The sequence below is a fragment of the Lepidochelys kempii genome, chromosome 19 (genome assembly GCF_965140265.1).
Source record: "Lepidochelys kempii isolate rLepKem1 chromosome 19, rLepKem1.hap2, whole genome shotgun sequence".
NCBI classification, from domain to species: Eukaryota; Metazoa; Chordata; order Testudines; family Cheloniidae; genus Lepidochelys; species Lepidochelys kempii.
Genome location: NC_133274.1, coordinates 6,536,726 through 6,559,935, shown reverse-complemented (window position 1 = coordinate 6,559,935; position 23,210 = coordinate 6,536,726). Strand labels below are relative to the sequence as shown.

General features: G+C 46.0%; 2 protein-coding genes across 6 annotated transcripts in view; both read right to left on the bottom strand.

Annotated features, from left to right (window-relative positions):
• Positions 1–988: 988 nt before the first annotated feature.
• TMEM39B (transmembrane protein 39B) lies at positions 989–22,708 on the bottom strand. 4 transcript variants are annotated; one of them, XM_073317558.1, is made up of 10 exons: positions 22,672–22,708; positions 18,220–18,270; positions 10,624–10,827; positions 7,469–7,688; positions 6,331–6,414; positions 4,986–5,140; positions 4,012–4,348; positions 2,558–2,745; positions 1,905–2,025; positions 989–1,384 (listed from the first exon to the last, which is right to left on the bottom strand). In XM_073317558.1, the coding sequence occupies exons 3-10, from the start codon at positions 10,749–10,751 to the stop codon at positions 1,148–1,150; spliced, it is 1,470 nt and encodes a 489-aa protein (XP_073173659.1). In that variant the 5' UTR covers positions 10,752–10,827; positions 18,220–18,270; positions 22,672–22,708; the 3' UTR covers positions 989–1,147. The 4 variants fall into 4 exon arrangements, with proteins under 4 accessions (XP_073173659.1, XP_073173661.1, XP_073173663.1 ...); XM_073317560.1 differs by lacking the exon at positions 22,672–22,708 and adding an exon at positions 19,003–19,039; XM_073317562.1 differs by lacking the exons at positions 18,220–18,270; positions 22,672–22,708 and adding an exon at positions 12,352–12,472 and having other exon boundaries at positions 10,624–10,744.
• The window catches only part of KHDRBS1 (KH RNA binding domain containing, signal transduction associated 1), a 29,842-nt gene continuing 24,408 nt past the window's right edge, over positions 17,777–23,210 (bottom strand). The window contains exons 10-12 of one of the 2 annotated variants that reach the window (XM_073317564.1): positions 22,672–22,729; positions 19,003–19,129; positions 17,777–18,270 (exon numbers count right to left, since the gene is read on the bottom strand). The gene's annotated coding sequence lies outside the window, so the exon portion shown is untranslated. The remainder of the gene's footprint in view (positions 18,271–19,002; positions 19,130–22,671; positions 22,730–23,210) is intronic. The other variant, XM_073317563.1, reaches the window with a different exon arrangement.

The window sequence follows — 23,210 nt, the reverse complement described above, 5'->3', positions numbered from 1 at the left end:
GCTTAGAATGCAGTGTTTGCAACCCTCCCACTGCAGAAGCTGTGGCCCCAGAAACTCCCCAAGCACAGGGCTGCCATGTGCATAAGACCCACAGAGTAAATCTGGCCAGGCTATTTGTATGCAGTGTAAACCCAGCCCCAGAGGGAGACAGGAAAAGTAGAGGGTTAATTCCCCGTAAGGCTGTGTCTACACAAGGACTCCTTTACCGGTTTGCGACAGTAGCAAAGAACTCCATGTGGCCGCAGCAATACGAGCAAAGCTGCACTTTGTACCACAGTAGTAAAACCGCACATATGCCCAAGCAAAACAAGCCATCTATGTAACAGCAGTTTTGCCAATCTAGCTGTGTCTACACTAGGGGCTTCTGCCAGCCCAGCTCTGTGGGTCAGGGATCACTTCTCTTCACGCTCCTGACCATCACAGCTCCACCAGAAGACGTCTGTAGGGTAAACAAAGCCTTACTCTAATCATCTCAGGGAGTGCCAGTTAAAGTGAAAGAAAGCAGGTTTTGTTGGTTTTTAAATATGATTTTTAAACCAAATGGTGTAGTCAAGGCCTAAGAGAGAAGAAATTTCACTGATCCAAATCTGGTTCCAAATAGATGAAGTTAAAGTGGCACGACGCCCTTTTGTGAGCATTTATTTTGATTTAAGCTAAATCACAGGAAGGCACTCAAACCATGTGTCCACACAAAGGGCCATACCACTTTCACCGAGTCAGTACAAACTCCTCCTGCAGGCAGGGCCTTTGGCTTGACTGCTCCCAACCAACAAGCAGCTCTTAAACATGACCACACTGATCTATTCATTCCTCCCCAACTCCACAGGCAGACCCCTCCCAACATCCTCTTCCCCCACAATAAACAACATTTGCACCTGTCAAGAATGGATGTTCAGAGTCATTTGTTAATGTGGAGATGCCCTTTAAGTAAAGATAGGATGTGGAAGGCTTATTGTTTGATGCGGCTAAATAAACACACAAACAGCTGTTGGGAGTACAAAAATATTTTTTTCCTTTTAATTACATCAGTTATCAAAGAAAAAAGCAGTGGTAACAAAAATACAAAGCTCTGAGGTTGTTTGTGGTTTTTTTTTTGTTTGTTTTTTAAGGTTTTTATTTTGTAATACAAGCTGAGCAGCAGTGCGATTTAATTGAACTTCTGCTCTGAGTCTCTGCTGGCAGAGTATGAGTAAGCTTTTCCCAGTACCAGCCGGTCACGCAGCAGCTTAAAGAAGGCGTAATAATTGCTGAAGAGGATGAGAGCCAGCGAGATGGTCTGGTGCCACTTCTCTGACGAGATCAGTGAGTAGAGCTGGTAGAAGATGACAGCTCCTTCCAGCAGAATTAAAATGTTCAAGATCCTCAGCGGTTTGCTGAAAAAGAACTGGAGGATAAAGAGCCCAGGGTAAGGTGCTGCATGGGAGTCAGACGCTCCACAGGAAATACAGGACACATCAGGAATGAATGCTCCATGAGCAAATGCACTAAGATTTCACTTCTGGACACCTAGCAGCATGTTCCCTTCTTGCTCACAAATGAAAAGAACTTCGGTGCTCTGCTCCGCAGAACAAGTGCACAGAGGTCCTTCTCAGAAAGCTCCCCCATTGTTAGTGCTCAGGAGAGGCTTGGGACAGGGAGAGAGGAAGCACAGGAGTAAGACTCATACCAGGGGCTATTCCTGGCTCTATCACTGCCCTGCTGTGTGATCGTGAGGAGGTCACTTCACCACTCGGTGCCTGCTGGCCTTCCAACTTTGTGTCTCTCGTTTATTTAGACTAAGTTCTTTGGGGCAGGGACTGCCTATATGTCTGTGCAGTGCCCCAGGCAATGGGGCCCTGATCCTGTCTAGGCGCTATGGTGCTACAAATAATTCTAATAATAAAGGAGAAACAACGCCGGCTTACATGAAAGCGGAAGTGAGACACGTCGGATGGCACAGCCACATTGTAATGGCCCACAGCTTTGTACACGTTCTTGCTGTGTTTCACCAGCACCCCCTGTGGCCACATGCATTCTTCGGTCCACCTGCAAGAGAAACCAACTCCCTTAGTTCCACCTCCAGAATGACAAAATCAGTCACATGGCAGCTGGCTGCGGCTCTGAACAGAGCTTCTGCAGGGGGGTTAATGGCATTCCCCTATTAGCCGGGAGGGCTGCACCAATGCAGCCATTGACAGTCCTAATCCCTGAGTGTCACTAAGGTCTCTTCTAACTATTTGCTAAGACATAAAGTTGCGGTTATTTGCGAGGACAGAATTTGGCTCGTCGAGCTCTACAACTAAGTGTTTCATAGCCATTGTCACTGCTCACCAACAAACCAGAGGTTTGCCTGCTGCGTTCGGTAGTGGATGGGACAGATCATGCCCATACAGCATTAGGCTGATTAGCAGCCACACGGAGCAACTCCAGTTTCATTTTCCTGTTGCTGAACCTAGAGAGAGAGATCTCTCCCCAAGGGTGAATAGCAGCCTGGCAGATTTTTTCCCCACCCCATCATGACAAGAGCCAGCATACAAGAGAGAACAAACCAGTGCTAGCCAGTGGGAGAGGTCCTTACTGATGCTGTAGCACATTGGAGCATAGGGCAGGATCGACCTTCTGCCAGCAGCCCAGGTGTGCTGCAGCTTTGTGGAGGAGGTCGCAGTAGCGGGCAGGCAAGAGATGCTGCATCAGAATCACAGACGTACTGATGGATACCAGCAGGAACAGCTCACACGACCACCGTTTGTCGTAGTACTGAGTATTCTGTGGGGGGCAGGAATACAGTGTAAAAATGCATTAGGACACCCTGACCCAAGAAAACAGAGTTCGAACACGAGGCACTCAAGCGAACCGGTGCCTTTTCACAGCAGCAATTATTCCTGCTTGAGAAATCAGAGGCAGAGCAGGGCAGCAGCTGTACCAGCCCTGCATTCAGCAGTAATTGGCCAACCAAGAGAACACTTCAGATGCAAAAATCTACGACCAGCTGGGAGAAGGGGTCCTATTCGGGCAACAGTCACTCTTCTGCATACGAGGGGGACAGTGAGTGAGCATGAATTCCACAACTGACACTTATGCTGCAATACTCTGTCTCGATGCCACTGGGAGAATCACTACTGCTCATAGACCCCATACTGCTAGAAGCAAACAATGATTCTGCTTTAGCTCAAACAGTAGGGGGCCTGCACTCTTAGAGCAGGCGGCTTTGAGTTCTATTCCCATGGCTTGCAAAAGTGACAGCCACGAAGCCGGAGGCATAGCAGATTACAATAGGTCCCTGAAGTCTCTAGTCTCGTTTTATACTCATCCAAATACATTTGCTGTACAGTACAACTTACTGTGAAAATCCAATAAAATAGATGGGGGAGAGTCCCCTCTATTACAATTCACCCCCTCCCTAAAGAGAGGTAGGAAAGAAAAGAAAATCAGTCTTACTCTTGTCTTGAATATGTCCCAACTAGACATTACAGTTCATGAAAAGTTGGCTTGGCCATAACCAAAGAAGAAATTTTGTAACTCCAAGGGGGAAAAGAGTTTCACCCCAATAGATGGAACAAGCATATGACACTTTGCCATGGATGACAGGAATATAGAAGTTTGTGTAACTTAAGGTAATCAGAGAGTTCAGTGGCTGAAACACACAGTAGGATTCTGTATTGTATTACAGAGTTAAATTTACACTTTTCTATTTCTTTCAAGCGTCTCAACATTCAGACCCCTTTTACTCCACAAAACTAACGACATCGCAGGCAATTCAGAATTAAGCAAATCCATATAAGCCAGGTGTAAATTGATTTAAGTTTGTCCACACAGGAGTCTCTGAGGAATGTGTGTGTAGACCAGCCCTTAGACTTACTGTACCCACTTTCCATACATCGGGTGAGAACTAACCATATCGCGGCCGTACCGGACCAGCGTCCGATTTTGCCAGCGACTGAAACAAAACTGCCTCGCTTGTCCCATGTGTGGGAGGAATTACACGAAACACACGCTAGAGCGGTGAGCACATAGGGGTGCATTGGCACTCACCTTCACAAACCAGACAGGCACAAAAGCCACATAATAGGCACTGAGCATGGAGCTCACCAGCACCTCTTTCATCCTCCAGTTAAAGTCCATCTTCAAATACTCCACCTCATTGCGGATCAGGTCTGGAGAGAGGCAGCACGCATGGGTGGGCATGGCCTCCATGCCATACATTTGCCTGGTATGCTGCTTCCAGGTCTCCTTTAAAACTGTTAGATAGTCTTTACCCCTGGAGTTCACATCCCCTGTCTCTCGGGGGCCAATGTTAGCCACTTGGGAGAAGAGGGCCGTCTTCCGAAAGTCACAGTTCAGCTGGAGAAAAGGAATGTACATGCCGAACCTGGAAAAGCACATGGGCAGGAAGGCTGTAACATCATCACCCCCAGTTCCTCCCCCCAGTCTGACTGCCATTCCCATGATACTGAAGATGCTTTAGCACCCAACATCCCCTTGTGAAGGGTGTTTGATCACGAGAGCCACTTCACACACAGATTCTAGAATGGGAGAGCTAGAGGGATACAGCCACATGACATTGTCCACATAGCTAATGGAAGCTAGAGACACAACACAATCAGGTCCACCTAATACGCACTGTAGGTTTTGGATGTACATGGCCAAAGGTGGCCGGCCAATATTAATACGGTTTGCTCATAATTAAGGCATGAGACGTCTCAAAGTGGACAGTCTTTTTATGAAACCCTGGGCAATTTGCAAACTGTGGTTAACTCCTTCACCGGGCAGGTCATTCAAGTAGAATGGGAAAGACATATACCCAGCTCCCAAGAGATCTAACCTAATATAGTCTTTATGATCTACCAAGAGAGTGAAAGGTTAAGTTCTGTGGCAAGGAAGTCAAGTGCTCATTTACTTTCAAGCCACATCTTGCCCCATATGGCATTGTAACAACAGACTTTGATTGGACAGGCAGCTTTAGAAATTCATCATCTAAACCCAGACGGGAGAAGAGAGGTACTTACGGGTAACACAGGAACAAGAGATTGAGGAATGAGTAGGTTCTGAAGAGGTGAATTATTGACCGGCACAGGCTCCAGCCTGTCCCAGTGAGGACTGCAAACCGAGTAATCACAAGGAAAATGGAGCGCGGTAGGGAGACTTTGCCGCTTTGTGAAGCCTGCAGAGGAGAAAGAGCAGGGCAGGAGTCAGACAACTTATCTCCTTCTGGAAAGCCAACAGGAGAAACTAGCAGCGTAACTAGTGAACGAGTTCTACTCGGTCCCACTAAGCCAGCACCACACAGTAGTGGAGGTGGAGTGACCTCCAGGTGCCATGTGACTGCAGCTGGAGGAGAGAGGCCTGACTTAGATCAGAATCTGCATCTGGACTCTCCAAGATCAAGAAGCTGAACCCTGGGCACAGATTTAATATACACTTCCTGTTCCGCTGGGGGAGCGGCGAGCTCCTGTGGTGTCTTGTCTAGTCCTGGAGGATCACCTGCCTGCAGCCTCGAAGGCTGCTCAAGCAAGAAGCAGATTACTTTCCTGAACAAAATGGGAAGAAAAAACCCCAGAATCCAATGTACTGCAGCAAGCCTCTGAAGTGAGCCAAATGCATCCGCAAATATAAACGGTTAGGTTATTCAGCTTCCTCTCTGCAGGAAGCTGGAGTAACTAAAGGGGAAGGGAAGGTGAAAGGAGCCATACGTCATTCTTCAGGAAAGGATAAAGCAAACCCACTACAGACTGAAATGCTAGGAATTCAGTAACCATCAAATATACATAATACAGGGAAACTCATATGAGTAATGGATGGCGACATCTCTGTAAATCAGTTTGCCAGTAGGAAACCACGTCTAGGTTTTATGTTGCAGTCAGTTCAAAACCCTTCAGAACAGGGCAGGGAAAAGGCTGAAGTTTAAAAGGGACACTCAATTTTACATTCAGCTTCCAGAATGTCCAAACTTCACCCTATGTTTAAGCTGCCAGGTACTAGCTATCATCTAGTTTTTTCTTTTAAATTTATCATTCCATTCTAAGAATCTTCTATACTCAGTTCATGTCAGCATAGCCCTTTGAAAACATACAGCACTCTAAGCACTTAGAGTACCTGCAGATCTCTCTGTAGCCACTATTATGCAGGTCCTACAGAAACTGTTGCTTTACTGATGTCACTTCAGCAATAACAGCTAGTGCACACAACTAATGACGCTGGTGTTTTGGCTTGATAAGGCTCTCTATTGAGTTGAAACTCACTTCTCCGCATTCTTTTACCTAATGCATCCACGATACAGAAAGGCAAACACAGATGCTAGTCAGAGAAGGTTGGGAAGGAGAGAATAGTTCTGAGTTTGGCCTGCAGCTTTACCTCCTTCACGATGGCACCGATCAGCCTGCGCGCTAAGACAATTGTCGTCACTGTCAGCACGTTGAAGTCAATGAGATGAAAGTTCTGCAATGACAAAAAGGAAACACTTCCATTTTGCTCCAGGCAACAGAGCCACTCCTACCTCTCTTCTCCTGGACTATCAGGAGAATGCCAAGTGTGCACAGTGCCAGGATGTCCAAACTTTGCCCAAATTAAAGTCACTTGACAATTTACCTGGGGCCTCAGAGCCACATCTAGTTTGCATGAAGTGGAGCTGATTATAGCCATTTAGTCTTTCACAAAAAAGGTGAACCCTATAGAGACCAAGTCCTAGGATGCAGTGTAGCCAGGCTACTCAAATAAAGATGGAGCCGGGCCTGCTGGGACCTAGAGCTGCAATAAGCCGTGCTTTTGTATTATGGGCGAAGGCAGGCACTGGCCACAGTGCAGAATTCCCTGCGTGATGCATCTGAAGCCACGGGAGAGCTCTACACCTCAGCCCAGAACATCATCAGCCAGATGGAGCCACGGCTTGTTCCAGTCATGAAAGAGGCTTCTATTAAAACATTGGATCCCCACCTCTGCTCATCGCCTCTCCTGTATGCTGCTCGCTTTCTCCCCACTCCACCAAGGATTAAATTTAAGAGGATCAACTCTATTCCAAGAAGGGAAGTCTGCATTGGGATGGAATGCCAGATCTCATGATTCTTAACATTACAGATAAATTCAACGTAAGAGCTGGTGGGAGCCAGGGGGTTTGTATGTTCAATTTAAATACAATTTTTTCCCCTTCAATGCTTGTTATATCACTGCTCAGTGAATCAACACATACTCCTCTACTCCCTACAGTGGCACGATGCTGGGAAGGTGGGCTATTTTGCCCAACACTATAAAAATCCCACTGTCGCAAGAGCTGGGCTACATTGGGTGCTGGCTCTTAGACGGAAGTGCTGTCCTAAGAGAGCATCTACCCAGATGCTGTCAAAGAGCAGGAGGAACGGGGATATCTGTTGGGGAGGGAATAGGTTTTGGGTGCTCAGCAATCTGGAGAGAGCAGCCATGCACATGGGAGTGAGAGTGGAGGTACACTGGGGGCAGGGATCTAAAGGAGTACAGCAGCACATACCCAGATACCTACCAGTGATGTGTGTGACGGAGGGTGGGAGGGTGGGTACCACCACACGGTTTTGTAGATATTGATGTAGTGGACAAATAGAGCAATGAGATGGCAGAAGAAGAGCTGAAGTTCAAACAAGACACTCCTCTCCACAGGCAGCTCTGGGATCTTACAATGCCGGAGGGGAACCACTGTCTGGGTTGCCAGAGGAGGGCTGGAGAGGCCTGTACCTGAACCGCTCCTACCAAGATAAACCAAAACCCACCAGTTACTCCCCTGAGATGGGTTTTTTTTCCCTCAGCCTAATGCCCACCAGCAGCCCACACACTCAGACTGCAGAGGATGGATGGATTTATGCTAAGTGAGGAGCCCAAGCTGAACGCCACACCCAGAGGCTGCAATGAACTGGTAGAGCCAATGCTTAAAAAACATCTGTTGCACGTGGATACGAGACAACGTACAGAAGTAGCACTGCATGCTCTGGATGTGCCAATACCGTTTTGCCTGATATAGGCATGGCACTTGGTTTGTACAGCAAGAACTATATTTGGGATCCCCCACCTTGAGCAAGGTCTGAGAGCAGAGCTCCTATGCACGCAGCCCAGCAGGGACACCGAGTGGCCTTTTACAAGTGTTTCTGCCTCCCGCTGCTATTTACATAAAGTGTATGCACAAAAGATTTGGTGCCATAAAATCCAAGTAAATAAAATAAATTATGAGATTTCTTATTCTCCCAAAGCCTATTTAAAGCCACAGAGGAACCATGAGGTTTAATCACAGGTTTGTATTCCTGTGTACATGAGCAACTCCAGCTGCCAACCATTTACTCAAAGAGAAGGGTATAAATGCAAGTCAAGCAAGGTGCATCCAGCGAATGATTCCTAAGCAACAACACTCAGTAATTAGGTCTTGGATTTCCAAAGGGGCTTCAGAGCATTAGATGCCAAACTCCCATTAAAAATCCCAACACAGAACCATAAAAGTCACAGCTATAGTGACAGCAGAAAAGCTTCCAATCAAGTGAATGGAAAAAGAGGGTCCAATCCAAGCTGTTAAAAAATATAAGACTGTGAAGGCTGAAAGCCTTAAACAAAAGGTAAGTCTACAGTGCAATCAGAGGTGTGACCATGACAAAATGGGAATGTCCTTCATGTTTTCTCTGAATACTGTATGCACGCCTCAGTTTCACCTATGTATTACTCAAGTTTCTAGGTGATGGGATAAGGCTGTGTTGTTCTTGCAGAGATCCCTAGAGGGCAGGTGTGACACAGAATGGCTGACACCTGCAACTGATGGCCAGAGCCTGTCCTCTGCAAGGAGCCAGTCAAATCTGCTGGAGAACAAAGAGAGGTGGACACCAGGTGACCTCTTTGCTCAGAGAAGAGACAAAAGCATGGAGGTGGGACAGCTGGGGGTGACTGAGGCTGGGCTGCTGCATGCTGGTCAATCCCCTGGTTTGGGACTGGGGGCAGCCGGGGGCCCTGTGCTCTGGATCCCCCCTACAAGGGACTTTGCCGAATGTTCCTCCTTACTGTGCTAACAAGATATGTTCTACACAGTGTTTCCGATGACTAATAAACCTTTCTGTTTCACCTCGCTAGCTGAGAGTCACTGCTGACTGCGGAGGTGGGGTGCATGGCCTCTTTGGGACGGCATGTAAGGTTTCCCCAGCTGTCCCATCCAGGTGGGCTCACTGTGGGGAGCTCATGTTGTGAACAGGGGTGCTGAACACTCCAAGGTCAGACCCAGGAGGCGCTGAAGCCAAGGAGGTTTGCCCTGGTGAGAGTGTGTCCTGAGGGGAAGACGCTGCACTAGAGTCCTGTCTGACTTCACTCAGAGCATGCCAGAGCGCCAAGTCTGAGACCCCGTGACCGTGCCATACTAACTTTGATCCTGCCAGCTCAAACAATCGCAATGAAACTGCGGCAACTTGGGGGGCTGCCCAGGCTGTACTCCGCCACACTGGACCTGGGGAACGTACTCGGGGTAACTGGTTCTGCTGTGGCCTTACTGCGATTGTTACTGGAGCTAGTTAGATCAAAACTAGCTCAGGTGTGTTGACACGTGCAGCAGTCACACCTCTGATTGCAGTGCAGACGTACGCAGAGGCTCAGATGTGTCACTGAAGGGTTAACTTAGCATTCGCAGCATGAGCTCTGAAATCTCCGAAGCCCCAAAACTCACAGGATTGATTAAGCCCTTCAGCCTTTGGATCTCCTGCTGGAAACAGAGCTTCTGTAATATAGATGTCCAGAAGACAGAGACCTCACAGGCTCTATGCGAACACTAAAGATCTAATGGCATTCTTTATAGCATAAGATTCTTACCCTGCCAAGCCTTTCCCCTGCTCATCACAGGGGCTTGCCCTCTATCTCCAAGGAGGCCACATGCACGTCAAGACTGCTGTATGTATATGGATGATAAGGTGCTTGGACCCCTTGGGACGAACTGCTATGTAAATGAGTAATACTAAAGAAACACCTCAGCCTACGGCCACAATCAGGGAGTATGTTAAGGGATATTCACCTGCAGTGTCAAGGATGTTCTATTCAAGGTATTTATGAAGTGCTCATCACATGGGTATCCAAGTGTTGATTTCCCTCAATGTCTCACTTGGCACCACTTCCCCTCTCCTTCCCTAAACCTCTGTGCTTTCCCCACAGAAGTCAGATCGAAAGTGAAAGCATATAATCCAAGGCTGAGCTGCTACCATTCAACCAGTTTAGGATTTGGGAAAGAAAAGCAGACTGCATCTGTCTGTACTAACCAACTGCTGCCATATGCTGCTGGATAGGGTTGATCCACCAAGCAGAACTCTGGAGCCAAAACTTTGTCTATAGCACCCCACCCTGCAGAATCTAAAAGTCCTTTAGAACACTTCTCTCAGATAACTAAGCATCACATGCACTTGGCAGTCCTGGGGTGTATCAGAACCCACATTTCCCAATCTCCATTCTTTGCTTTAATGACAAAAACATACTCCAGAGAAGTTGTCACGGATCAGCGAGACTACTGCAACCCGACATCAGCATACCAACAAAAAAGTTACCGAATCACTGACAAAACGGCCAGGGTAAGGGATGGAAAAACATGAACCAGCCTCATTGTCAAACTACATGTTTCATAGAGGAAGAACTGTCACAGCACATAAGGGAATAAAGGGGATGCATATTTACCTGGTACGTGAGCGCACACCAGTGACCGATGAACTTGTGGAATGTCCAGAACCCCCAGTAGCCCCAGTTTCACAAAGAGGATTTCGGCAGTAGGACGTTCGGTTAGGGCCCCGCCTTCCCCCTGCCATAACAACAAAGGGTATGGAGACTGCCCTGAGAGGTTGACTGCTGCTCACTGTTTGACTATTTCTTCAGTCCTTAAAACTGAAAAGGAAAGATTTATAACACACATGGATTTGGAGCAGAGTAGGTAGGTAACTTTCATACTCCTCTAGCATCTCAAAGCATCAAAGACTAACTTCACAGCACCCCTATAGTGTTATCCCTATTTTACAGATGAGGCAATGTAGGTACAGGGGCCCAGATCCTCAAAGACCTGAAGAAGAGCTCGGGGTTGCTTGAAAGCTTGTCTCTTTCACCAACAGAAGTAGGTGGTCCAATAAAAGATACTACTGGACCCACCGTGAGCCATTAAAAGGGGAGGGTGTTTTTTTGTGAGCCTTGACTGCTTAAAACTCTATTGTGTTATTGGTCTTTAATTGTCCCTTAACCTCAATCCCAATTAACAGTTAGAACTTTGTTAAGGCTTAACACCCATGCCCCTCAGTTAGAAGATAAACACGGCCATGGCGGGTCAGATCAATGGTCCATCCAGCCCAGCGTCCTGTCTTCCAACAGTGGCCAATGCCAGGTGCCCCAGAGGGAATGACCAGAACAGGGAATCATCAAGTGATCCATCCCCCGGCCCCCATTCCCAGCTTCTGGCAAACTGAGGCTAGGGACACTTCAGAGCACGGTTTTGCATCCCTGCCCATCCTGGCTAATAGCCGTTGGTGGAGCTAGCCTCCAGGAACATATCTAGTTCTTTCTGAACCCTGTTATAGTCTTGGCCTTCGCAACATCCTCCGAGATCCACAGGCTGCCTGTGGGGTGTGTGAAGAAACACTTCCGATGAAGTGAGCTGCAGCTCACGAAAGCTTAGGCTCAAATAAATTGGTTAGTCTCGAAGGTGCCACAAGTCCTCCGGTTCTTTTTGCGGATACAGACTAACAGGGCCGCTGCTCTGAAATTTCCCTTTTGTTTGTTTTAAGCCTGCTGCCTGTTAATGAACTAAGGTGTGAGGGCCCCCACTAACTACCCTCCAGGCAGCCCTCCAGCAAACTAGGGACGGCTACGCTGGATAGCAGACAAGACACACAGGAAACACCTCCCAGGTGAGAAAAAACAACTACTTAAAAAGAGCTTTCCCCCCCCCTGCCCCCCTGCCCCCCGGCAGCACGAAAGAGCCCAGGCCCGACGCTGCTGCAGCAGAAGGGCCCTGCTGAAGTGGGGCGCCGCCGAGGGGGGTGGGGGGTGCCGGGCCCCGGGGGTTGTACGGGGGCAGGGCGCAGCGGAGAGGAGGGTGTGTGGGGCACGCAGGCGGGTGGGGGGGGGCGGCCACCGGGGAGATCGATGGGGCGGCGCGTGCACGGGGGGGAGGTCGGCCAAGCGGTGAAAGGGCCGCGGGGGGGGGGTGCAGAGCAGGAGCCCCCCCCCCGGGGGGGCCACCGGAGGTTCAGGACGGGCCCGGGGACTCCTCGGGGGCGGGTCTCTGGATCTGCAGCCCGACCCCCGTGCGAACCACCCCCCCTCCCTCTCCCCCTCCCCGCGAGGGGCGGGTGTCGCTAGCCCGGGGCTCCGAGCCCGCGCGGCGGGGCGGCCCGGCCCGAGCCGCTCCCACCCCCTCACCCATCGCCGCTCCGGCTGCAGTAGGTCGGCCTGCGGCGGCGGGGACAATATGGCGGGCGGGGCCGCCAGGGGAGAGACGGCGGCGAGGAGCGGCCAAACTTTCTCACCGCGCGAGCGGGCCCCGCCCCTTAAAGCGGCAGAGCCCCGCCGGGGGGGGGGGGGCGGAGGAGCGGGCTCCGCCCCCTGGGCCGGCGCCCGGCGGTGGAGTCGGGGGGGCGCAGAGCGCGGCGGTCCACGTGTTCGAATCGCCTCGCCCCCGGGCCCCCGCGCGGAGGGGGAAACTGAGGCACGGAGCAGGGCAGCGGCTTCCTCAGCGCAAAGAAGGCGTCAGGGGCAGAGCTAGAGGGAACCTCGGCGGTCCTGGCTCTCTGTCCCCTATTCCCCCTGCTGTAGCCCCTAGACCCTACTCCCCGCCCCGGAGTCCTAGGTTCCCTGGCCCCCCTCCGCCACAATGTCCAGCCACGCCTTTGCCCCTGCTCGCCCACAGAACCCAGGCGTTTCAGCTGTACCCACTAGGCCACACTGCCTCAAGTCAGTGGCCTGTACATTTTGACCCAATTTGTATGTGGACCTGAGTGGGGGAGGTGTCAGACAGGCAGAGGCTGCATCTCCTTCCCGCAGCTACAGCGTGCTGGCATCTGCTTTGGATTTATTTCTGGCTCTGACCCTAGATCCTGCCTCCATGCTGCCCTTGAGGCAGGGAATTTTTTAGCTGGCCTCCTACGGCCCTCCCATTTATACTAAATAACCACATCATACATGAGGACTGAGGCTAGGAAAACGTGTTATAAAGCACCCTGTCCCTTTTTTTGTTGGATCTTTCATTTGCGAGGAAAGAGGAGGGGTACAGCACAAAATCGGGAGTGGAAAACAGGCAGGAATGGTATAAGGCAGTAGTTCTCAAACTTTTGTACCGGTGACCCCTTTCATATAGCAAGCCTCTGAGTGCAACCCCCCACCCCTTATACATTAAAAACTTTTTTATATATTTAACAGCATTTTTAATGCTGGATACAAAGCAGGGTTTGGGATGGAGGCTGAAGGGTCCGGACCCCATTTGAGAACCCCTGCTGTAAGGTGCTCAGATAGCACCTAAAAAAACCAGCAGAGGATAGGAAAGATGTAGGGATAATTTTACTGTAAATATAGTTTTTATAGAACAGACTGCATTTTCCCCCTTCAGGGATAGGTATATATGTATTTACAATCTAGTGTTTTTTTTAACACTTCACTGAGAAACCCAGAAGAGGGGCATACCTACCATACAGACCCTTGTTTATCTTCTACAAAGCATATATAGTAGACACATGCTAATGTATATAGCTGATCTCTAACACTGGGCTTCTGGTTCCTGGAACCCCCTAAAATTTTATTACAAATTACACCTGGGAACTCAGTCAGAGCCTTCACCAGTTGTGGTCAGGCAGAAGTCCCTAGTGGGCTCGAAGAACTCCATACAATGTTGCTGCAGGCTTTATATTAAACTGTTTCACTCTTCCCAGGGGTGTACAAGCTGTATATGTAAGGTGGCTGTAAACTGATGGAACAGGGGTTGTAAAAGGTTACTGAGTGCTACATACAGGATTTTTTTATTTTTGAGGGGGGCGCACTAGGTGGTAGCCTTGGTTGTAAAGTTACAAATAAAAACAGGCCTTTTCAGAGCTAGGGGGAACCCAATAGTCCATGTCAAAAATACACAAAAGGTGCAGTTTAATGGCCCTTTAACTCTAACATTACTGCAATTTCAATCCAGGCTGGGAAGAGTCGACTGTGGCTAGAAAGTCGTCCAATGATTAGAGAAATAATGGTTAATATTTTTTTCTAGGCAATCTGAAAACAGGACTTCTAATGGAATGCTGGCTGCAACCTTTCATCTGCTAGTGGTGGCCAAGGAGCTCCAGCCTAAAACAACATCCACATGATTGGGGAGATAAGGTACATTGAGTGCCACTTGTAACAGGTAAAACTGCACTTTAAGTGTAAATAAATGTGAAAGGAGAGAATTTTGGGACAAATCCTCAACAGAACCCTGGCAGTTACCTTACTTTCTCTTCATTACTAATCCCCAACACTCTTACGCTTAGAAATCTCTCAAAAGATCATCCTTCCAGTGGTACCACAGCAGGTTCAGCTGCCTCCCAGAAATAGCATTTTGGTCTTTCAAGCATCTGTGATCCAAAGCCGAAATCTGCCCCAGTTCCTACCCCCCTAAGCATGCACCCTTCCCTGTGCTCAAAGACTATGGGGCATAGATTAATCCCCATAGCTGAGTGCAACTCATGACACCAGCAGTGAGCTGTCTGTAATCTAGGACTCTCACCTACTGTAGAGGGAGAACAGAAAATGCTGATGTTCCGACAAACATGGTTGGGGAGACTTGAGCCTGCTCTCCTGCCCTGTGTTATTAGACTATTCTAATAACTTGAAACTCCCCAGTATACAACTTCCCTCTAACACTAATCTGTAGCTAATTAAAACAGCATGCTCATAAAAACCAAAAAGCTAGCCAGCTGATTAAATCCATCTAATGGACAGAAATGCAGTAAAGTTTTGACCATTTCTACTCTTATGGAACAGGAAAGAACAATGCAGATTTGACTAGCTCCTGTCCAAACTGTGCCTTAAAAGGTACATGGATTTCTGAAGAATGAGGAGCCTCTCCAGGACTATCTGTGTGAAATTCTCAACAGTCTAACGTCCGACCAGTCTAATTAAAAATTTATTAGAATGAGATTAAAACAAGACAAACTGCCTACATAACACATTCAGTCTGAATCTCTGCAAAGCTCTTCCAGATACAATGACTTAAAATCTCTCTCTATTTTTGAGGACTCTTATCCAATTGACCACCACAACACCCTTTCGGCCTCACATGACTCAGCTTTCTGATCTCTTAAAATGTCTCCCTGTCACGCTGCATTCCTCTATAGTCTGAGACTATTTCTGACAGACATTCAACTTGTGATAGATTTCATTGCACCAGTAATTAAATTATAAGCATTTCAAACATGTGTCAAATGTTCAGGTGTACCACCTGGAAGGAAATGCAGTAGTTTGTTCTCTGTACCATGGCTTCTGTTCTCTACATCCCAGATCCCTATCCAACCTAGCACTGGACTGGATAGAGACTCCATGAATTATGGCTTCAGGCAAGAGTAGTAATTGCAGGAGGATAAACTTAAAATCTCACATTTGAAAGCAAGGAAATTCACAGTCAAGGCCTTTATCTACTGGGAATAACTATAAACTTATGTTAATCATATGGTTAACGTATTGCTGAGTATTAGCCTGACTAGGCTTACTAAGTAACCGAGCTCCTACCTATGCAATAATGAAACTAAGATTTGCCTTGATTCATTTTGACTTTTGTCTTACCAATAATTCCCCCCCTCACTTTTTTTTTTTTTTTTTTTTTTAAATTTCAGCTCCTAACTTGTGGGTGTTGCCGATGCTACAGTGCAGACGATGGGATACTGCACAATCCGACAGAGGATCGGCTATGTCCTGGCTGGAGGCAACACAGTTTATACAATTAGTGAACTCATTAAACAAGACAATACCAGATGGTGAAAGGGATCTGCTTTTCCAGCCTCCAATGTTCCTTTATGATGGCTATGCACAGAAAAGGAATATTCAGACATCCGCAAGAGCACAATTCTTAACTCATTAAAAATTTCTGTTCTATATGTAATTGCAAAGATTCCCGGTCACCATTACTGACTGCACATCAAACATTGAGATTTAAGGTAGAAACCTGTGCATTTTTAGAGAAAACCTCCTACTGGGTTTGCTTCTAAAGCTAGAAATGGAACTAGCAGCTTAACTGGGAAAGAGGCATACTTTCCATTTCAGTGCTGACAGTTACCACTTCCCTTCCAGGTTCTGAAGCAAGTGAGGAAGCAGACTTCAGTGTCCTCTTTACATACATACAAAGAGACCCCTTCTGAAAGACAGGCTAGGTTAATGAGATTGAATGTTCCTGTCCACATTATGAAAGAAACCAGCTCACTCATATTACTCTCTGGTTTCCCAAATCTGAGTAGTAGAACTGGCTCATTTTGCAAAATGGAGCATTTTGAGATAGGAGCAGACACTAACAAGCTGTAGTACTGGAAGGTTTCAAGGGCTTGGTCAGAATAGCAAAGTTAGCAGCAAACTCCATTACTGGTGTGTGTGTCAGGAGGGAGAAAAGGGATAGTATTTATATTCAGAACTATGAGACCTTTGATTTTGGCCACCCTACAGCCACATTAAATAGATGGTCTCTGCCTTTGTAAGCCTACAGTCTAAACAACATATCAGCGAAATTCAGAAGCTCAAGTCTTACCAAGATTTATGCCCTGAAACCAGCTCTCCCTCAAGACAGAGTAAGGTATTAAACGACTGTCCCCCTTCTCCAAACAGCTTACAGAAGTCTTTCGTTATTAGTACTTCCTCTTCTTGCCTGCATCCCCCAACCGAGCTATTTCAATCCTTAATAGGCACTCAATGTTCAGAGGCCCAGGGAGGAAGGTGCCCCAGCTGGTGTGTCTCACCTCTCCTGATGCCACTCCCAGATTCCTGCTCAACACCTTACAGATCATCCCATGCCCATTTGTTCTTTTGAAAGGCAGGGGCGTGATTTAGCGTATTACTGTTCAAGAAGGGAAGGGGTAAGGAAGGAAGAGTTGCCCTTATAATTATCAACTATCCTTGGCTCTGCTGTAAAACAGATGGCACACATTCTGTATTAAATAGAAACCTCATTTGCTTTCATGGTCAAATAAGAGCCCAACCTTACTCTTAAAAACCAAGCTGGCCTCAAAACCTTGTATATGTAACAGGGGATCATAATTCTATCTGAATCCAGAAAGCAATACTGAGCCACAAAAAGAAAAGGAGTACTTGTGGCACCTTAGAGACTAACACATTTATTTGAGCATAAGCTTTCGTGAGCTACAGCTCACTTCACTGGATGCACAATTAGCTATCTAGGTAACTTACTCTTTTGTCCTACTGAACATATACTACTGAAGATTAGATCCCCTCTCATGCAGGGGCATTCACAAATATAAAAAGCTATCACAGTGAAGTTGTAAAATAAGATACTCACTTTAGTAATCCCAACAGATAGGAAAAAGATGCAGACTGCTAGTCTTTGTAAATACATGTTCTTACTACTGTTACCACTTCCTCCTCCCACCTCAGTTTCCCACATCTATTAAACATTGACAATGACCGCAAACTCTGAAGCAGGGGCTGACTTTTACTATGTCATAATGGGGTCCTGACCTTGACTGGGACCTCTAGGTGGTAGTGTAATATCAAAACTGTAATCCACTTGGTACAGTTGACTTTTGGATCTCAAGGATTCTATTACTTATAGGTAAAACACAGAGGCATGTGTTTGATCTGAACCACACCCCAATGGAAAAATGTGACTGAATAAAAGGAAAATTTACTTTTAATAGATTCAAAGGTAAAAACCATTATGATCATTTATTCTAACCTCCGGCATAACACAGGCCATAAAATTTGACTCAGTCCCATGTGAAGCCCATAATTTCTGGCTAAACTAGAGCATCTTTCAGAAAATCATCATAATCTGGTTTTCATGTTATAATTCTACAATCAGTACATATACTAGACCAAAAAAGATCAGATTATACCAACACTATAAGATGAATAGAGGAAAATGCTTCAAGCAGCATGTTCTCAAACCAGTTTTGGCAAACACAATTATTTACAATGAGATTTACATTCCTCCATAACCCTAGCATCTTTTATATAAACACCCAACATATGCAGGAAGCGTAATGTAGAAGCAAGCTGTATACATTCCAAATGGCAGTGCCACAAGATTCACTTCTACTGGATAAAAATCTGCACCGTAATGGATGATCTTTATCACATCTTTTCCACAGGATATAAAGGTTGTGCCTAGTAGGAAAGAAATGGGAAAAGAATTGGTACAACGATGGAAATGGTTACTAGGACTAATTACATTGCAAAAAAGTATGTATTGAATAAATGGACTATGGAAATCACCCATACATAAATTGTTTCCCTAATCAATCTATTTACACCAATGGACTAATACTTTTAGATAGCAGACACACTTTTGAAGATCATGACGGGTAATTAACATTTCAGCACCACGGTCATTCCCAACCTTCCTTTCCTATTGCAGAGGAATATGATTAGAGATACTTGTTTGCGTCCTTACAGTTCCATGTAAGATAGATCTGCTTCTATGTACTTATATAGTCCCTACATATCAGAGTTTTTGTTCGTTTTGCAAAGCTGCAGTGGTTTACGGGCAACATAATTAATAAGGGACTATTATTTTGCAATTCTGTTCTTTAGGAAGTCTCAAGTTTCTCACTCCTGGGTCTCAAAAGATCCAGTGAGAAACTGACCAGAAGCTTGAAAACTACAAGCTTTAGAGGGCTGCCCAGTCCACTGATGCCTTCAACTGTCAATTCTTTTTGAGTGAAGGTTGGGCTGTTGTCCAATGTATCACTAGGTTTGCAAGGAGGGCAGGTGGGTGGAGACAATAAAATGCTTCCACAGGATAAGCAAATGAATGATAATCACAGTATCCACCAGAGGGAGCATGTCAGCTGTCAGTGGTGAAAGTAAATGACAGCCAAAGGAATCATGAGATTATACCTCTTAACACAACAGGCTCAAATTGTTCCGTCAGCTGATGTTGGGGGGTGTGCAGCCCTTCAAAACTCTTAGCTAAGCAAGCTGTGGTCAGGCTTGAAAACACTGAGTGAGAAGCCTGTGCCTGTATCTTTAACAAAACGAAACAATAAAAAAACAGCCAGTAGCTAGCTTAAACCTCAGAAACCCACCAAGGTTTGGCGGTCTGTTTACATACAAACAACCTTCATTTCTCCTTAGTCTTCTGCACATTCCCACTCTTCGGATAGTTTGGCAAGTAGAACACTAAAGATGGGAGGGAGGGAAATGGAGCCCTAATTAAACAACTGAAAAACTGCCCTGCCAAACTGTGTTAGATCTGGCTGCCAAATTAATACACAGTGTTTCATGAATGTGTGAGCTGAACTCCATGTGACAGGTCTACCTTCTACCTAATTCAATAAAGGGAAGACATTACTAACATACACTATAGAAACAGCAACCATCCTAGTGGAATTGGGTACAAGAACAAAAGGAGGGGAGAGTGAAGAATTTCTATAACTCCCTTCTATACACTGTCTAAGGTCATGTCTTCACTTTCCAGGAATTGAGGCTGCTGCAATCAATGTAGCAGGGGTCGATTTAGTGGGTCTAGTGAAGACCTGCTAAATCAACCACAGAGCACTCTCCAGTCGACTACCTGAGAAGAGTAAGGTTGACCTAAGCTACGTTGACTCCAGCTACATTATTTACCTAGCTGGAGTAGCTTAGGTTGACTTACCCCAGTAGTGTAGACAAGGCCTCACTCACCTAGATACAAACTGAGCAGAAATAGATTGACCCTCAGAGTGACCAGAGTAGGAAATGATTGGAGGACCTAAAACCTCATAGCGCCATTCAAATAAGAAAGCGTTCTTTTTGTATCTACAGGATCTAGGTTCTCCCTTATGTACATGAGATTTTGGAAAGAATACTGGTAAATAAATACAATTATTTATATGAAAATCTGAAATTTCTTTAGGAAGTACTTTGGGGTAAAGCCCAAGAACTACCTTGTCCTTATAGAAAATAGCATAAGCCCACAAGAGTTTAAAATGGAGGAGACATAAGTTATAACTATGTTTACATTCCTGGAGAAACTGGATCTTATAATGGTGACTATAAAGTTCAATAAACCCTTTAAAACAATTTAATGTGTTTGAAAACAGATTTGCCATCAATCTGCACATGGAAAGCTGCTACTGCTGCTAAATGAACTTTAACGGAGGAGATGGACAAACCCATAACATTTCGGTATAATAATCTAAAATGGGTTTTGAATAGGACTTGAAAAATGGAGCAACACTCTTAAATACCAAAGTAACAAAAAGGATCTTTGTATGTTGCCATGTCGAGTGAGTTAGTCTGAGAGTGACTATGAAAACAAGAGAACCCCTCGTATGGGATCTGGCACTAGTGTCAGCCTTTTTTTGAAACTGGTTGAGAAGAGGAGGGATTGGTCCTTCTAGCTTTTACTGGTTGACAAGTTCCTTTACTACTGGTGAAGATACATTATTTTTGTAGCCAAACTCAAAATGTTGAACACTGAGTGGATAGCTTCTTTCTAAGGTACTGAAGGCAATTTTAAAGTCAACACTATCCATACCCACTCATCTGTGGAACTGAATTGCATCTTCCAAAGGAGAGGACGCTACATTTCCATCTGGAGATGAATCACCTTCTGGTTTAATGTTCTGTGGTTGAAAATCTACTGGAGGGGATATTTCTTCTCCCTCCTCAGGAAGCATATCTTGTACCCAAGGTAGGAGAGCTTTCTCTAGCTGTTGGTTCTGAGCATCTCTGATCAGAACATCTCCGACCCATAGACTTAGCTGGAAGCTGCTCTGGAACCAGAGCGTCAGACCTTCTTATATGGTATGGATAAGTAGGGGTGGGCCAATAGTGCCAAAAGCCTCCATGGTGGCATGTGCCAGTCTTGCTAATTACCCCATTCTGGCATCAAATCATATGCTTCTTGCAATAGACTGTCTCAGGGTGTCCACTCCAGAAGAAAGACCTATTTCAGGGAAAACTGTTGATCCTTGGATGCTGTTATCGGAACTAGCTCCTCCCAACGAAGTTGGGATCTGGAGAATGGAAAATGGTGAGTGTCTTTCTCAGAGAGCCAGCTGGAGTCTTAGGTGGTAGGGAAACTGTCTCTGGAGATCTATCCCAGTCAAGCTCCCAACTTGGTTTCTTGGTTCTGGGAAAAAAGAGACATAGTCGAACTGTCCTCTCTTGTGGAACCACATGATTCTACACTGTAGTGTAGAAGTAGGAACCTTAGTAGTCAACATACTAGGTTCCACTGATCTCTTTTGGATCCACCCCTTCCCCCTGCCCAGACCTATCTGGCATTTTATCTTTAGATCTTGAAGCCACACTGAACTCAGAACGGTCCTAAGAATCGTTTAAGATATGCTTCAATTTGGCCTTCCTTTCCCTCGTAATCGAAGTGCTTGTTTCCAGTGGTCTCTCTTGAGCTTTGTGTTCCTTATCTGGAACCAGGTCTTCTGGAGGGAATATCTGTGGTGTTGGATCAGAGGATTTGCCAACCATAAGCTGAGTCAACTTGGAAGTGAAGCTCTCTGCCAAAGCCAGAGCCTTCACTATTGAAGCCTTCCTGGATTCAGAAGTACTCGGAGCTGATTCAGGTCTTTTATCCTTTCACTAGGATCCTCTAGCAGCATCTAATCTCACAGGCTTGGCTGACAAGTGCTGATGTAACAAAAGGCTAGTCTGTCTCTCTTAACAGGCCCAAGGAGTAAGTGTGGTGCGTATAGCACAACATGAAGGAGAATGCTTTTCTCCTAAGCATTTCAGGCACCGAACAGGACGGCTGGAAGCCAGGAAGACTCCTGGGTGTGACACACACCTTTAAAATCCATGCTTCTTGACATTTGGCTCCACCATGACTTGTTACCAGGTAATTATCATGCTCTTAGCTAGACTAACTTATCCTAAAACTACTAACATCAACTAATCTAACAAAATAGATATTTTACTGATTGCTATGGATCCTTGTGATCCTCATCCTTTCACTGCTGTGGTTGGAAGGAACTGAGGCTGCAGCTGGTGCTATGCCTCCTTTTGGGGCTACACCTTCAGAATGTGTTCAAACGCTAGCTATGGAGAGGCATTCGAGCACTAAGAGGCACTGTTACCAGAAGGTGCCTCCATGCAAGCTGCACCAGCCAGTTCTCCCTAAGAGTGGGAATATGCAGAGGACACGTGAAGAACGTTACTAGATATAACTGCTCCATTGCTGGAAGGTGGGGTAGCACCTCCAACACTGCCTTATGTTGGCTTTGAAGTGAATCCTCTCTCCACATCACAGCCAAGAGTCAGCTCAAAAGATGGCCTTGCTCTTGCTTTGCCACACTTCCACCTCTCCCCAGATCCATCACTCAGTTTCATTCCACAGGAGGATCTGTGGGAGAGCTCTTAGCCGGTGCACATTCACCCACACAACCCCCGCCTCCCCCACTGACCACTACAAAAGCCAGTCACAATCAGCCTTTTAGAACAATCTAATTTATCTGTGTGCATATGAAGAGCTGCTTCTGTTTAGCACCTCAGATGGCAACGCCTCCACCTCCTACACAGAAGATGTTAACAACTAGCCATGTGATGCAAAACTGAATAATAACCTACCCAGTGTGTTTGACAAAAACATCTTCACCCAGGTGATTTGTGGTGACGTTCTTGACTCCTGCAAATTGAGAAAAGATTGTGAGTTTCCTTAATGGAAAAACAGAGATTTACAGAAAAAAGATCCTGCATGCAAATTACACAGGAAGGAAAACATGCAACTTAAGCTGAGCTCTGAACATTTGCATAGTGAATATCAATGTTGGGGTCTATAAGGGTCATCATTTTACATTTTAAATAACTGAGCAGAATTTTTTTGGCAGTAGTAGGACTATCTATATTCGGTGTCATTTTACATTTTTGAAATTTAAGCTTTCAGATTCCTTTTTTTGCCCAGGTTACATTACAGTGCATTTACAAAGTGCACGATTATTGAAATTATTGCTAATTTATGCAAAAGCATGTGGTCTTTTTTTAAAAACATCTACTTTTAAACATTTTTTTTTTCAAATTTTACATTAACATTTGAAGAATTGTTTCAATAAAGTTTATGCAAGTTGCCGTCACAGTTTATGTAAAAGAGAAATGTGCTATTAAAAGCA